Genomic DNA, 15,050 nt, shown 5'->3' with positions numbered 1-15,050 from the left:
GAGTTTTGTTATTTGGGGAGCAAAATAACTGATGATAGTCGAAGTAGAGAGGATATAAAATGTAGACTGGCAATGGCAAGGAAAGCGTTTCTGAAGAAGAGAAATTTGTTAACATCGAGTATAGATTTAAGTGTCAGGAAGTCATTTCTGAAAGTATTTGTATGGAGTGTAGCCATGTATGGAAGTGAAACATGGATGATAAGTAGTTTGGACAAGAAGAGAATAGAAGCTTTCGAAATGTGGTGCTACAGAAAAATGCTGAAGATTAAATGGGTAAATCACATAACTAATGAGGAGGTATTGAACAGAAATGGGGAGAAGAGGAGTTATTGCAAAACTTGACTAGAAGAAGGGATCAGTTGGTAGGACATGTTCTGAGGCATCAAGGGATCACCAATTTAGTATTGGAGGGCAGTGTGGAGGGTCAAAATCGTAGAGGGAGACCAAGAGATGAATACACTAAGCAGATTCATAAGGATGTAGGTTGCAGTACGTACTGGGAGATGAAGAATCTTTCACAGGATGGAGTAGCATGGAGAGCTGCATCAAACCAGTCTCAGGACTGAAGACCACAACAACAACAACAATACCCGGCCACAGGTGGTGAGAGTTTCTACAGTTTGTCTTTGTGCTTGTCAACTGTACCTTGGCCAGCAAGGTCAGCAGTTCCCTCTCCAATTGATAATGTTGGGAGCACTGTGGGCAGAATTAAAAACCATCTTGAGACTTATGCAATCTAATGCCCATTGCACAAAATTTGCCACTATATCCTTCAGGACATCCATCAACTCTATCAATCAATGCCAAGCCAAATAACTAGAGGTAGATCAACATGTTATTGACCTGCTCAATTTGTGAAGCTCTTTCTCTTGAAGAACTCTTCCAGTTTTTCTGTAGTCATCATTTGTTTGTCTACATATGCACCACATCACATCTAGTGATTTCCATTACAGAATACTGTGTTTTACAATGACGGTCAATGTTGTAAAAAGGTTATCTGGTGGAGGTAGGAGAGAGGGAGAAAGAAAGGATGGAAAAGGGGGAAATGGAATGAGAGTGATTGGGAGAGGGGAAAGGAAGCTGGTTGGTGGATTGGTAGTGATGTTATGAGTTTAACAAAACAGCAAGAGAGGGCCTCATACTAAAACTATAAAAAGCACAGCTACTTAAAAATTCTCATTAAAGTATTAAAAGACTAGAATAATGAGTGTGTAAACTGTGAATGCCATAAAATAGTAAAATTATGAAATGGGACGAGTAGGATTGACAGCGAGGAAAGGAGACGGGAGGGGGGAAGGGGGGGGGGTAGTGGTTGTTACAGGTTTAATGAGAGAGGGTATTATACTAAAATTGCAAGATATCACTTAAATAATTTTTCCCATTAAAATATTAAAAGTGTAGACCAATAGACATGTAAAAATGTAAAAGGGATAAAATAGTAAATTACAGAAGTGGAAGTAAAGTAAACTGAATAAAGTGTCATAAAATATTAAAAGTGTGAAACATTGAAAGGGTAAAACCATAAGGTCTTGCTTTGAAAATATAAAAAGTAATTCTTCAGGGTGTTTTCATTCTGTCATTGCAACTACAAAAAATTGCTTCACAAATTAAGAATATAAAAAGTAAAATTGTATAAAAAATATTGTTAAAACATTAAAGTATAGAACAATCGATGTATAAATAGTAAAACACATAAAGACCATAAGTATAGAATTATATTAAAAACAAAGATTCCAAGACTTACCAAGCGGGAAAGCGCCGGCAGACAGGCACAATGAACAAAACACACAAACACACACACAGAATTACTAGCTTTCGCAACCGATGGTTGCTTCGTCAGGAAGGAGAGGGAAAGACGAAAGGATGTAGGTTTTAAGGGAGAGGGTAAGGAGTCATTCCAATCCCGGGAGTGGAAAGACTTCCCTTAGGGGGAAAAAAAGGACAGGTGTACACTCGCACACACTCACACGCACACATATCCATCCGCATTGTGTCTGTGTATGTGCGGATGGATATGTGTGGGTGTGTGTGTGTGTGTGTGTGTGTGTGCGAGTGTACACCTGTCCTTTTTTTCCCCCTAAGGGAAGTCTTTCCACTCCCGGGATTGGAATGACTCCTTACCCTCTCCCTTAAAACCCACATCCTTTCGTCTTTCCCTCTCCTTCCTGACGAAGCAACCATCGCTTGTGAAAGCTAGTAATTCTGTGTGTGTGTTTGTGTGTTTTGTTCATTGTGCCTGTCTGCCGGCGCTTTCCCGCTTGATAAGTCTTGGAATCTTTGTTTTAAATATATTTTTCCCATGTGGAAGTTTCTTTCTATTTTATTTACATCACCATTAAGTATAGAATTATGTAGAGTGCCTAGAACTAAATTAAGTGCATTAAATGTAAAAAATATTTTAAAGGATTGAATGTATAAAACCATGAAAGTATGTGTGGCAACTGAAGATACAGGGAACAGGTTATGACAGTTGGAGGTAATTGCATTTTCCTCTGTTTGGTGGCATTGTATGCATAATTTTATGGAATGTATGCCCTCAGTCTGCATGCTGACTTGTTGCTAGAATGGTGTGTGAGCAGATCCACTGCCGTTGTCCCCTCTCAGTGAGTGGGACTGTCGCTCATACATGTACTGCATCGAGGTGGACGGTTGAAAGAGGCCTGTTAATAAAATCATTCTGCAGGTTTAATGTGTTGCCAGCCTCTTGAAGATGATATGTAAAAACTACAACCATTCAAATATTGTCCGGAGGTGTCTTTTAAGTTCAATGTACAGCACTTCCAAATCTGTTTCAATGGTTCCAACAGTGTGCTTTGATGTTAGAATATGTTCAGCAAATGCTATTTTATTATTGTGAGCTGAAGTGAGGTCTTTGAAGCATATTTCAAACGCCCTGCCTGTTTGACCTACATGAACTTTTGTACAGTTTCCATACGTTAGCTTATATAGACTTGCTACCATGAATTTTGAGTCTTTTTTTATTCATACAATTATTTATGCATAATTCTTTCCTACTTATTTTAATTATTAGTTGGTACATATTTAGCTTTGCTTTGTTTTAGATCTGTAGATGATTCAGAATGATCAAAACATGTCATGTAATTATAGATGTGCAACTGAAATAGAAGAATAAGCGAGAATTTATTCAATAATAATATCCTATTTGCCCTACCTTTTGCTGAATTACATTACACATTGTATGGTTCAGTTGGTCATTTTGGTTCTTGTGAGGTGTTAGACGAGTGTTACATGCCGGAAAAAATTGTTACCAGTACGAAGTTTGCTGATAAGGTACCGTGGATGGTGTCATCATTTTACACTGGTTTTAGTTCCTCAAATCATGAGTTCTGCTCCAGTAACTATTCAGAGATGATTCTTCTTACACATGATAGACTATTGTGAAGAAATGGATCATATTAGTCTTTGGACTGAAGATAACAACAACAACAATCACAACTAACAAAGGAAAGCCCTTACTAGGGTTATTTCAGTTGTGAGATACATAGATAAGTAAGTTAGTGATCACAGCATTGAGATTCACCTACCACTTGTAAAATTTTGTCTAAATTTGGTTAAAAAATCCATGTAGGCTGCTAATAAGAAACTGATTTTGACTGTAGAAGAGTATTTACTAGAAGACTTCTTGAAGCTCTTGAAAATAAATTTGCAATCCAATTAATATGTGCATAATTCATCACTTGCAAAGTATTTTTTGCAAGACAAGTGTTGATCTTTATAAATGAAGTAGTAATTTGTGATTGATTGAATGACTAATGTTCTGGATTATTTTTGACAGGCATTAAAAAATAGCTGTTGATACTTAATACTTACAAAATGTATAATCTTACAGTTTTCTTATGAATATTTTACTTGCTTTAAGTAAGTGTAAGAATTATTTTTTGGTTTAACAGCTATTATACCTCTATATTTTCTGCAGACATGGGTCGTGCTATGATAGCACTCTTCATTGTGGCATTTATTGCTATATTTGTCGCCTTCTGGACTGGCGTTGCTGGCTGCTGGAGAAGATCACCAGGAAATGTCACTGCCACTGCGATAATGATGCTGCTGGCATGTAAGTCCCAGTAAATTGATATTTAAATACTGTAATATTAAAAATATTGTTTTATTGTCATTAATATATGAAACTACTGAAATAACTTTAGACATGGATGTAGTACTGGATATAATCATTTTGCTTGACCTATTTTCATTATTTTGAGTGAGCTGTTTTATTTGTTACATTTTAGTGCTCTCTCTCTATCTCTATGTTTATCTATCTATCTCTCTGTGTCTCTCTCCCTCTCTCTGTCTCTCTCCCTCCCCTTTTATTTATGAGCCCTGAGCCTGAGATTCAGAGTAAGTTGTTTCTCTCTCTTCACCTCACTTTCCAGTGTTCATCAGTTTGTTCCTTTCATGTCCTTGTCCCTTTCAGTGGAACTCATTATGTGTCTGAAATTTCCAGAGTCTATAGAATTTATTTTGATTCTCTCTGATGTATAACTTTTTAAATATATGGCTATTGGGCTCTGTTGATGGGTCACATTTTGTGAATCCCACAATATTTCTTCAAGGCAATTTCTTGACATTGTCAGATGGTGGCTGATGTTTAATACTGTCAGGTAGAAATACTGTGGGCTTTACAAACTGTGATCTGATGGCAGGTCTGAGACCAATATAGTGAACCCATATACCACGAAACCCTGAAGATTCATATAAGTGCATATTTCAGAAAAGGCAATAAAGTCATCTGATTTTGAACTAGATCAGAATTTTATTTTCCACCTTTAATCACTACATTTTGCATTGTTCAAATCAACATATTATGATATATGTCACAAGTGAAAAACAAGATATCATTAATAGATTCTGCACTGAGAGACATGATAAAAAGTCTTGATGTAGTATACAAGCAACACATTTCCAAGGTTCGCTTGGTCAGTGGAGTTATCAAGACAAGTCATTCGAGAGAATCGGGTTACTAAATTTTAACATGACTGTAACTATAAGTGACACATAAGCTGGGTATTTAGTTTCAAATATTCATTAGAATAATACCTTTTCATACTTTACTATTTAATAGACTACTGCAGATAGGTTGTATTCTGAATAATCTCTTAGATAAGTGACTTTATTATATGTACTTAATCTGACTTTTTACCAGTGAATAGTTTGATGAATATGGTTGTACCAATCTCAGTTTGTTGTGAAGAAGAGAGTGGCACAGTAACACGTTTTTTGCATCATAGAAGTATTCCAGACAATGAATCATATGAACAATGTTTTATTTTTTGTATATATGGGTCCACTGCTCTGCAAATTCCTTGAGGAAAGTGATTGTCATGCATAGGCTGTTCTTATTTTTAAAATAAGCATGAAATAAAGTGTTTATTTCCAAAATAAAAACACCATACACAGGACAATGACTTCCCTCTAGACAGTGTTTTACCATAAGAGAATGTATCTGAATGAATTGTTAAGTTATGGCAGCTTTTAGCCAAATAATGTAAAACTAAAAAAATTGCACTAAACTGTATCTTTTTACCTAGATTGGATTCAAGTGAGAGACACAAGCCATCTAACAGTGCACCTCTCCCTTCTCAGAGCCACAAATATTTGTTTACCCTGCACTTGTAGAATGGATGAGTAATACTTGTTTGTATACAATTATCAACCTGAGGGCTTGCACATTATGGGTAGACTCAAGGTCAGACAGAAATAGCTGCAATAAATGATGTTGAAAGTTGGTAGTGGATCATTAGCTGCTAGGCTTGAAATAGACTTTGATGATGATTGAATTTTTACACTGTGGAGTGGGCGCTGTTACAGGTACATGGAGATTCATTAGAATGAATCTTACATTGTCATATAGTTAATAACCATCAGTGTGACCCCTGTTATTGAACATACAGTGTAAAGTAGACTTATTGTCTGACATTAACTCTGTTATTCAGATGCTCAGAGATAAACTATCGAGGTTTTGAGCATTTTATTGTCAACATGGCAGAGTGTAAAAAGGTGGTCTGTAGTCACATAGTTTTATAGTGAACTGAAACACTTAAGATGAGTGTAACTATTTAGTTGCAAAATGGAGAAAAATATTCCAGAATGAGATTTTCACTCTGCAGCAGAGTGTGCACTGATATGAAACTTCCTGGTAGATTAAAACTGTGTGCCAGACCAAGACTCGAACTTGGAAACATGGCCTTCTGTGGGCAAATGCTCTACCAACTGAGCTACCCAAGCACGAGCCATAACCCATCCTCACAGCTTTCCTTCTGCCAGTACCTCGCCTCCTACCTTCCAAACTTCAACAGAAGCTCTCCTACGAAACTTGCAGAACTACCACTCCTGGAAGAAAGGATATTGCGGAGACATGGCTTTGCCACAGCCTGAGGGATGTTTCCAGAATGTTTGAGTCTTGGTCTGGCACACAGCTTTATCTACCAGGAAGTTCCAAAAACAATTGTAGTGTAAATTCCCTCAGTATGAGAAATGCCTGATAGAACCAGTAGTAACTTTTTTACCTGTAAATCAAATACTCTTGGAGAAAAATACATGATCTAAATCAGGGATCATCAAACTGCAGACCATGGGCACCATGTGGCCTGAATCAAGTATTCATGCAGCCTACAGTTCTCAGCCACATTTTATAATAATATGCACCTAGTAACTAACAGCTGAATCCAAAAACATCAATTAATGGTAAGAGCTTCTTAAGAGTGTAGTTTTTTCCTCCTCAGTAACAAAGAAAGATTCATGCAGAGAGGCTAATGTTTTAGAATGTGCTTGATCTTAATTGACATTGGTGAGTTTGGCTATGAGTTAAGTGAAGATGGCCGCGTACCTCAGGGACAGAGAAGGAAGTAGCATGACCACTGCAGATTTAGAGGATGTGAGAGGGGGAGTGCTTCATTGTTTGTCATCTAGTACTAACAACTTATGGGCATGCACAACTCGTACTGACCAGGTGTTGTGGTATAAATTTTGACACGGAAGTAACATGGATTCTCATATGCGCATCATAGAGATAGTCATCCTTAAATGTGGTATGTACTAACAACTCACGGGCATGCACAACTCGTACCGACCAGGCACTATGGTATAAATTTTGATATGAAAGTAATGTGGATTCTAATATGCGCATCACAGAGATAGTTATCCTCAAATGTGGTATGTATTTGTAGCAAGGATAAGAAATTAAACTAAGGCTGTTGTAATATAGAACAATGAGTAGAAGAAAAGTTACATACAGAAGTTTTAGTAAACGCTTCTGAGCGTGTCTCATGTTGTATAATGTATTTAAATGTAAATAAAATTATTGTTAACAAGCAGTTAATCATCCACTCACACAGACAACACAACACATAGTCAGGCAACAACTGTGTCACAACTTTGGAGTTGAGTAATCTGAAATTGAGAATAGTCGACACAAAGTGTTCCGAAATGGTGCCGACTTTTAACAATCAGTACTTGGGGACCGGCAGCTAACGTATCACACCCTTACTATAGTTAGCCTGTTGGGGTTGCCAACTAATGATAAGATCAGTACATATGTGACTTGAGGTGCTGCCAATAATGCCAGTATTGGCTCTTGATCAGAAATGTTAGATGACCATTGGCCTAAATGAGTTGGTAACAATTTTTCTTAAAATTGTTGGTTGAGATGATTACCAGAGCTATTCAACAATTGTGTACAAACATAGTACATAACAAAAACTGTGATTTTCACATCAAGGCAAAACAATGTACAGACTACAGTAATAACTAGTTTTGAAAATTCAAAAGCATTTCAATTGACATATTCCTGTACAAGAACTTAAACTTTCATAACACAGAAAATGAATAAATTATTAGAAGCATGCCATTCCTTAAAGAAACCAAAACAAAAACATTAAGATGGGAGATAATGTTGGGCAGAAAATGTAGGCTCCATCTATTTACCATTGCTAAAAGTATGACACCATTCAATGAAACTTGAGGCGCAGATAACTGCAGGATTTTGTAGAAGGAGAGAAGTCTGGTAGAGTGGAAATTTGCTGATGAGGCATATAGATCACAAATTAGCTGGGTAAGAGTGAGAGATTGCTGTATTTGAAACTGTAAAAGAGCCTGGTGTAGGGTAGGGCTGCACCCAGGAACGGGGTAAGAGTGAGAGAGATTGCTGTATTTGAAACTGTAAAAGAACCTGGTGTAGGGTAGGGCTGCACTCAGGAACGGGGACTTACAATGTCAGGCCTTATGGAGTAACTCCAAAGAACAAGCAGGTTTCAAGAAATAGAATGTGGGTCCGTAGTTTTGTTAGTGCTTTCCCAGTCCATTTTTTTCTTTTTTTCTTTTATCATTTTTCGTATCAATATAGATCGCCCACTCATTACCCCTTATTAACGATTATCATACGAATTTTTCTAATTTTTCCGACATTTTTCGTTGCTTTTCTTCCATCTTTCTATCTTTTCCATCCATCGCTTTTTTATTGTTTTGCCACTCTCTGATTTTTAACTCTACAAACTGTCCTCTCTTGCCATGATGAATCCCATCTGATATTACATGAGTTCCTTTTGAAAACATGGCTTTGCACTATCAAAACTAAAGACCCACATTCTGTTTCCTGAAACCAGCTTGTCCCTTGGAGTTACTCCATAAGGCCTAACATTGAAGGTCCCCATTTCTGAATACAATCCTACCCTACCCCAGGCTCCTTTACAGTTTCAAATGCAGCAATCATTGCTCTTACCCGGCTTATCTGCGACCAGTAATTACTAAAAGTGAGACTAGTGGGTGTATGTTTGTGGGGGAGGGTTAATCTAATGTCCTCACAACGTGGTTGTGAAGGAACACAGTGGGAAAGAAACAAGCCGTAGGGTGCAACAGACAAGATTAAAACTGCTGAGTAATAATAACAATTTGCTGATATGTTTCTAAAACAAAGGACTGCTGTTTTAAAACCCCTGTGTATTTTGTACATTTAATTCACAGGAAAAAACACATTTATCAGATACTGAAAATAATAATACAGTACTTGCATTTGTTTTCTTGCTGCAGGTCTCCTGAGTGCAGGAGGTATGGGACTCTGGCACGGAGTTGAATATTACGAGAAAGAGAAGATTGTTGGTGAGGAGTTCTATCGGCAGTGGAACCCCGTAAGCATTTTAGATGTTGCATTTATTAACACATAAATTCAAATGCTAGGAAAATAGTTGATGTTAGTTTGAAAAACCCAAATGAATGAAAATATTTAAGTCTTAATAAAACTGCTGTACAGTCACAGTTACGTAGCTTGTTTCCAAAAGCTGAAGTATTGTATGTGGTCTGGCAGGTTCTAATTTTTCTGGAAGACAATAATATTAATTTTCTCGTTTTGCATACGGAATATGTAAAAATCAATAATACATGTTTATAGATGATTAATAATGTGAGTCCCTGCATTCCTAACATTGTTTCAGCATGCATAATTTTAAAGAGAAAATTGGCATAAAGTAATACATCTGAATCAGTAACGATAGAGAAAAATGTACATGAGGCAGAGAAAAATTATGAAATATGAGTTCAAAGGCATTTTTAGATTAAGATGTGCATAGATATTTGTAGAAAATCTCTAATCATTAACTTTAAGAATATAGATAGGCACATTGTACGCAACTGAATAAGTCAAAATAGTTTTTGCATTCAGTACCTAAGATTTCAATTTACATAGCATTTTCCTATAATTCTTGCAGTAAACCAGTATTAATTTCACTCACATTGCTCTGCAAATTTTGTCCTGTGTCTTTTAATTAATGTGATTGAGACCAGTAACATACCACAAATGGTGCTCTATACTGTAGAGTGCTATTGAAATTTTCTTGTGTTTACCAGACAATCTGACAGTGCTATTCAGATTGTCTGTCAGATTATATGATACCTTTTAGAAGTAGTATACTCTTGCCTACTGTAACCTGTGAATGATCTCACTTGCTAGGAGAACAAAGAAATAAATGTCGTTTCCAGACTAAATTCAGCTGCGCAAATTTCTCATACACAAAATATTATTAAAAACTAACTGTTAGAGGAAATTTCAAAAGCAACCTGAGATGAAACTCCACATCTCTGGGGTTTTAGCCAGACACTTTTAAACTTGTTAACCATCCCATAATGAAAACAATGTACAGTGTGGGAAAGTACAGTGTCCTACTGTACTACATCTCCAGCTTTGAACCTGAGCTGAGTAGAGGTTTTTATTTCTTTTGTGCTAGACCTGTAAAGTCTTTAACTGTGCATATTTCCTGTTATATCACATCTGTTATATTATCATCCTTGATGTAATCCTTTTTGTGCAGTGGAGTTAACAAATATTTATTTCTATGTTGTATCACAAGTGCTCTGAGTTATTAAGTTGTAATTGATTGTATATTTACGTGAAAACTTACATGTTGTGACCATGGCTTTACAAACATACAGGTAAATTCTTCATTATTACACAAAAGTAAAAAGAGCAAGCAGTCATTGTTAATAATGGTATTTATTAAGAATAGGTTTTGAAATGACAGATTCAGCATCAGATGCTTAGTATTTAAAATAGTGTATGCTAAATGCAAGATGTTGGCTGTATTTTGCTGTGCTGAAAGTTTGGTAGGATGATGGTGCCATCAAAAATCCTACACCATTTTGTGATAGTGTTGACTTTTTGAAGGAGTTTGTATTTCACAGAACAGTAAGCAACATTCTATAGAAAAGTGCTGTATCTTGTATATTAAACTCAGGCAGATGTTACAGATAGGAAAAGATTCAGGCAAAAGATACTTGCTTGGAAAGTTAGTCAGAGGGAAATTAGAAAATGGATTGGAACACTGTGGTCTGATGAAATTAAGAGAGTTTATTCTGAAAGGACAAAAATGGGCTCATAAGTGAAAAATAATAATAATAAACTGTCAAATATGTATTGTTTGAAAACAGTTAAAAATGGCATAAAATCATGCAAGATTTTCAGTGGTAACACTACCACACTACCTCAAGAAACTTTCATCACAGTGAGAAACAGCCAACATCTCGTGTTTAGCATTAGCTACACTATGTGATCAAAAGTATCCGGGCACCCCCAAAAACATATATTTTTCATATTAGGTGCATTTTGATGCCACCTACCGCAAGGTACTCCATATTAGCGACCTCAGTAGTCATTAGTCATTGTGAGAGAGCAGAATGGGGCACTCCACAGAACTCATGGACTTTGAACATGGTCAGGTGATTGGATATCACTTGTGTCATACATCTGTACGCAAAGATTTCCACACTCCTAAACATCCCTAGGTCCACTGTTTCCAATGTGGTAGTGAAGTGGAAATGTGAAGGGACACTTACAGCACTAAAGCGTACAGGCCAACCTCATCTGTTGACAGAGACCGCTGACAGTTGAAGAGGGTTGTAATATGTAATAGCCAGACATCCATCCAGACCATCACATAGGAATTACAAAGTGCATCAGGATCCACAACAAGTACTGTGACAGTTAGGCGGGAGGTGAGAAAACTGGGATTTCATGGTCGAGCGGCTGCTCGTAAGCACACGCCACACTGGTAAATGTCAAACGATGCCTCGCTTGGTGTAAGGAGTGCAAACATTGGATGATTGAACAGTGAAAAAACATTATGTGGAGTGACGAATCACAGTACAGAATGTGGCAATCCGATGGCAGGGTGTGGGTATGGCGAATGCCTGGCGTACATCATCTGCAGCGTGTGTAGTGCCAAGAGTAAAATGTGGAGGTGGTGGTGGTATGGTGTGGAAGGCTTGTGCCCCTTGTTGTTTTGTGTGGCACTATCACAGTACAGGCCTACATTGATCTTTTAAGCGCCTTCTTGCTTCCCGCTACTGAAGAGCAATTCTGGGGTGGCGATTGCATCTTTCAACACGATTGAGCATCTGTTCATAATGCACGGCCTGTGGCGGAGTGATTACATGACAATAACATCCCTGTAATGGAATGGCCTGCACAGAGTCCTGAACTGAGTTCTATAGAATACCTTTGGGATGTTTGTGATTGCTGACTTCGTGCCAGGCCTTACCAACTGACATCGATACCTCTCCTCAGTGCAGCACTCTGTGAGGAATGGGCTGCCATTCCCCAAGAAACCTTCTAGCACCTGATTGAACATATGTCTGTGAGAGTGGAAGCTGTTATCAAGGCTTAGGGTGGGCCAAAACCATATTGAATTCCAGCATTACCGATGGGGGCACCATGTTCTTGTAAGTCATTTTCAGCCATGTGGCCGGATACTTTTGATCACATAGTGTAATTTAAATTTTGAACATGAAGAAAAATATAATGATGAATCTATCCATTTCAAATTCATAATGACACTATGTGTTCACAATAAACTGCATTACTAACGGTGGCTGATTGCCGATGTTACTTTTGTGCAAGAATTAAACTGTTGTATTATTTTTCCTTATTTATGTGCCACAATTAATGGCAGTTTAACTTTTATTTAGGTGTGCAGCAATCTTTTTGGTTCTTGCTTACAAGTTATAATTTCTAAAACAAAATATGTTAAAGAAATATTTTGTACTAGGCACTACAAGCAGAGACGACCATCTCCTATGACTGGTCGTACATCATGGCGTGGATCAGTGTTGGATTCTCCCTTGTTTCATCTTCATTATTCCTCAGCGCTGCTGTCTGCCTACGTAATGAGAAAGAGGCAGAAAAAGTGAAGAATGTGCAGTACATCATGCCAGGTATAGCTGCTTGAGGCATCTGTAAACCCAGTCCCTTGTATTTTTTAGATAAGCTTCAGCATTTAGTGAAACATCTCACAATGAAATAGTGAGTGGTTATTGTTTCCCATCTGCAGTTCCCTTCTACCTTCTACGGAAAAGAGAGGAACCTTGACTAGGATTAAAGAGGAGCACTTAGTGAAGATCATGCTCTGAGAGAGAAAAGAAGTTGATGATTGGTATAGGACAAGTTTAGTTAGAAAATTACTGAAACAGAAAATGATATTTACTATTTTCTTGTTGAAATAGTTGTCCTGGCAGCAAACTATAAATGTGATAGTGAATGTTGAAAGTATTGTCGTTGACACCATTGATAATCTTTATTTTCTTCAGAATTGAGAATTAAAAGTAACAGGTATGAACTAAATACACTAGGATGGAAGAACTGTTATGCAGTTACTGTTTGTCAATATTTGAGACATCCTTAAAACAGGGAGAATAAAACTAACATATAACTTCAAAAGTGTTATGATTTAATCTTACTTTACGGTACTGTAGAAAGTTAGGTAAGAAATGAATCAATTGCTAATAACAGTAGCCAACACACTAATAATTCCTTGCAAAACTCGGTGTCAGAGATACAGTTTGTGAATTAAAAGTAACAGGTATGAACTAAATACACTAGGATGGAGGTACTGGAGGATCCAAATCTGAGTATTTTGAGTGTGGTATGAGTTATTGACTGAGCAGTGCACATTGGGTAGCTGCTTGTAAACTGCTTATGTTTCACAACAGCTGCCTGCCACATTGATCCTGGTGGCACTACCTTGAACAATAATATAGAAACACATGGGATGTGTCCATGGTGGAGTTTACAACTGTTTATAGTCCACAGCTCTTTGTGAAAGGTGCTAGTGGCCTTGCTGCAGTGGTAACACTGGTTCCCATCAGGACACCAAAGTTAAGTGCTGTTGGGCTTGACTAGTGCTTGTATGTCCAGTCAGCGAACACTGTTGACAAGAAGGGTGCACTCAGCCCTTGTGAAGCCAATTGAGGAGCTACGATTGGGATGTAGTGGCTCCAGTCATGAAAACTCACAATGGCTGGGAGAGTGGTGTGTTAACCACATGCCCCTCCATATCTGCATCCAGTGATGCCTGTGGGCTGAGAATGACACACTGAACATTCGGTACCGTTGGGCCTCAAGTCAGTCCTGTTCAGATGGAGTTAAAGATGGTGCATTACTAATTACAGGAGTTTCCAGACATGCCTATAAGATATGTTGGAGGAGGATGTATTATTCAGGAAGCCTTAACAGTAAACAGAAAAAAATCCAGGAGGCTTTGTTGTAATTGGAGAGAATTTGTCCATGTTGATAGAAACCTGTGAGAAGCTAGGTCATTCAAGCTACAGAGGACTGAGAAGAATCTTGGTGAAGAATTGTTTGCCCAGTAGCATTTGAGGAGTGGGTATTGGATCGTTTGGAAGAAGATTCATCAGTAGGTACCCCTGAACTTGTGCATGATATGCGTACCACAAAGAATACAGTATGGTGAATACTGTTGGAGCATCAGTTACACCATGGCATAAGCAATGCAGAGAAGAGGGGCAAATGGTTTTGAATGTATAGTTTAGTTCTATACATGGGCTGTGTTGAAGTATGTGCTTTGATACTGACAATCAACAGTATCTCTGAGTTTAAGTTGTTGATATAAAGTGGAAGTTGTTTATATCAAAGACAATCAAATATTTGTAGGCTTATAACATTCATACAATTTTGCACTTAGGGGGTGGAACATTGTATCTGTAAAGAGAAGCAGTCACCAAAGTACCCAATTAAGGTGCTAACTGTTCTTTGCTAACTAATGCTGTACAGTGCAATATTCATCATCCTTTAAAGTTGTGTTTGAATTTGTATAGGAATTTAAGGCAAGAAGGGCAGTAGTATTTCCAAGGAATGTAGGGAATAAGTCTAGAAGTGATTCTATTTACTCTTGTGATGCCAAACAGAGAATTGCGACACCATTGACAAACAAGCAGCTAAGATAGTGTCAAGTCAAAAGGCTTGCAGTAGGCTTTGACCCACAACAAAAATTCAGTAAATGGGTAAATGACATGTGCAACCGTTTTGATCATTTTGATGCAAGACTGTCCATTATTGTTTCTGTTTTCCAGAAACACTTTTTGATTTATACAGAGATCCAATCAACTTCTTTTTTTCCTCTCATTGATCTCCACAAGTGTAATGACTCAGCAATTAGCTGCAAGTAGTAATTATGTCACGTGCTTTTATTTTTCTTTAACCACATAGCCTGAGGTTAATATACAAAGCAAATAACATGCATTACTGTGGT

At 37.5% G+C, this 15,050-nt stretch overlaps 1 protein-coding gene across 2 annotated transcripts in view; it reads left to right on the top strand.

Annotated features, from left to right (window-relative positions):
- Window positions 1–15,050, top strand: part of LOC126335205 (uncharacterized) — a 285,284-nt gene that overhangs the window by 256,832 nt on the left and 13,402 nt on the right. The window contains exons 4-6 of one of the 2 annotated variants that reach the window (XM_049998216.1): window positions 3,938–4,075; window positions 9,046–9,143; window positions 12,552–12,717. In XM_049998216.1, the coding sequence (XP_049854173.1) occupies window positions 3,938–4,075; window positions 9,046–9,143; window positions 12,552–12,717 (402 nt within the window). The remainder of the gene's footprint in view (window positions 1–3,937; window positions 4,076–9,045; window positions 9,144–12,551; window positions 12,718–15,050) is intronic. The other variant, XM_049998217.1, reaches the window with a different exon arrangement.

This window comes from Schistocerca gregaria, chromosome 2, assembly GCF_023897955.1.
Source record: "Schistocerca gregaria isolate iqSchGreg1 chromosome 2, iqSchGreg1.2, whole genome shotgun sequence".
Lineage (NCBI taxonomy): Eukaryota > Metazoa > Arthropoda > Insecta > Orthoptera > Acrididae > Schistocerca > Schistocerca gregaria.
This window is presented reverse-complemented; position numbering and strand designations above follow the sequence as displayed.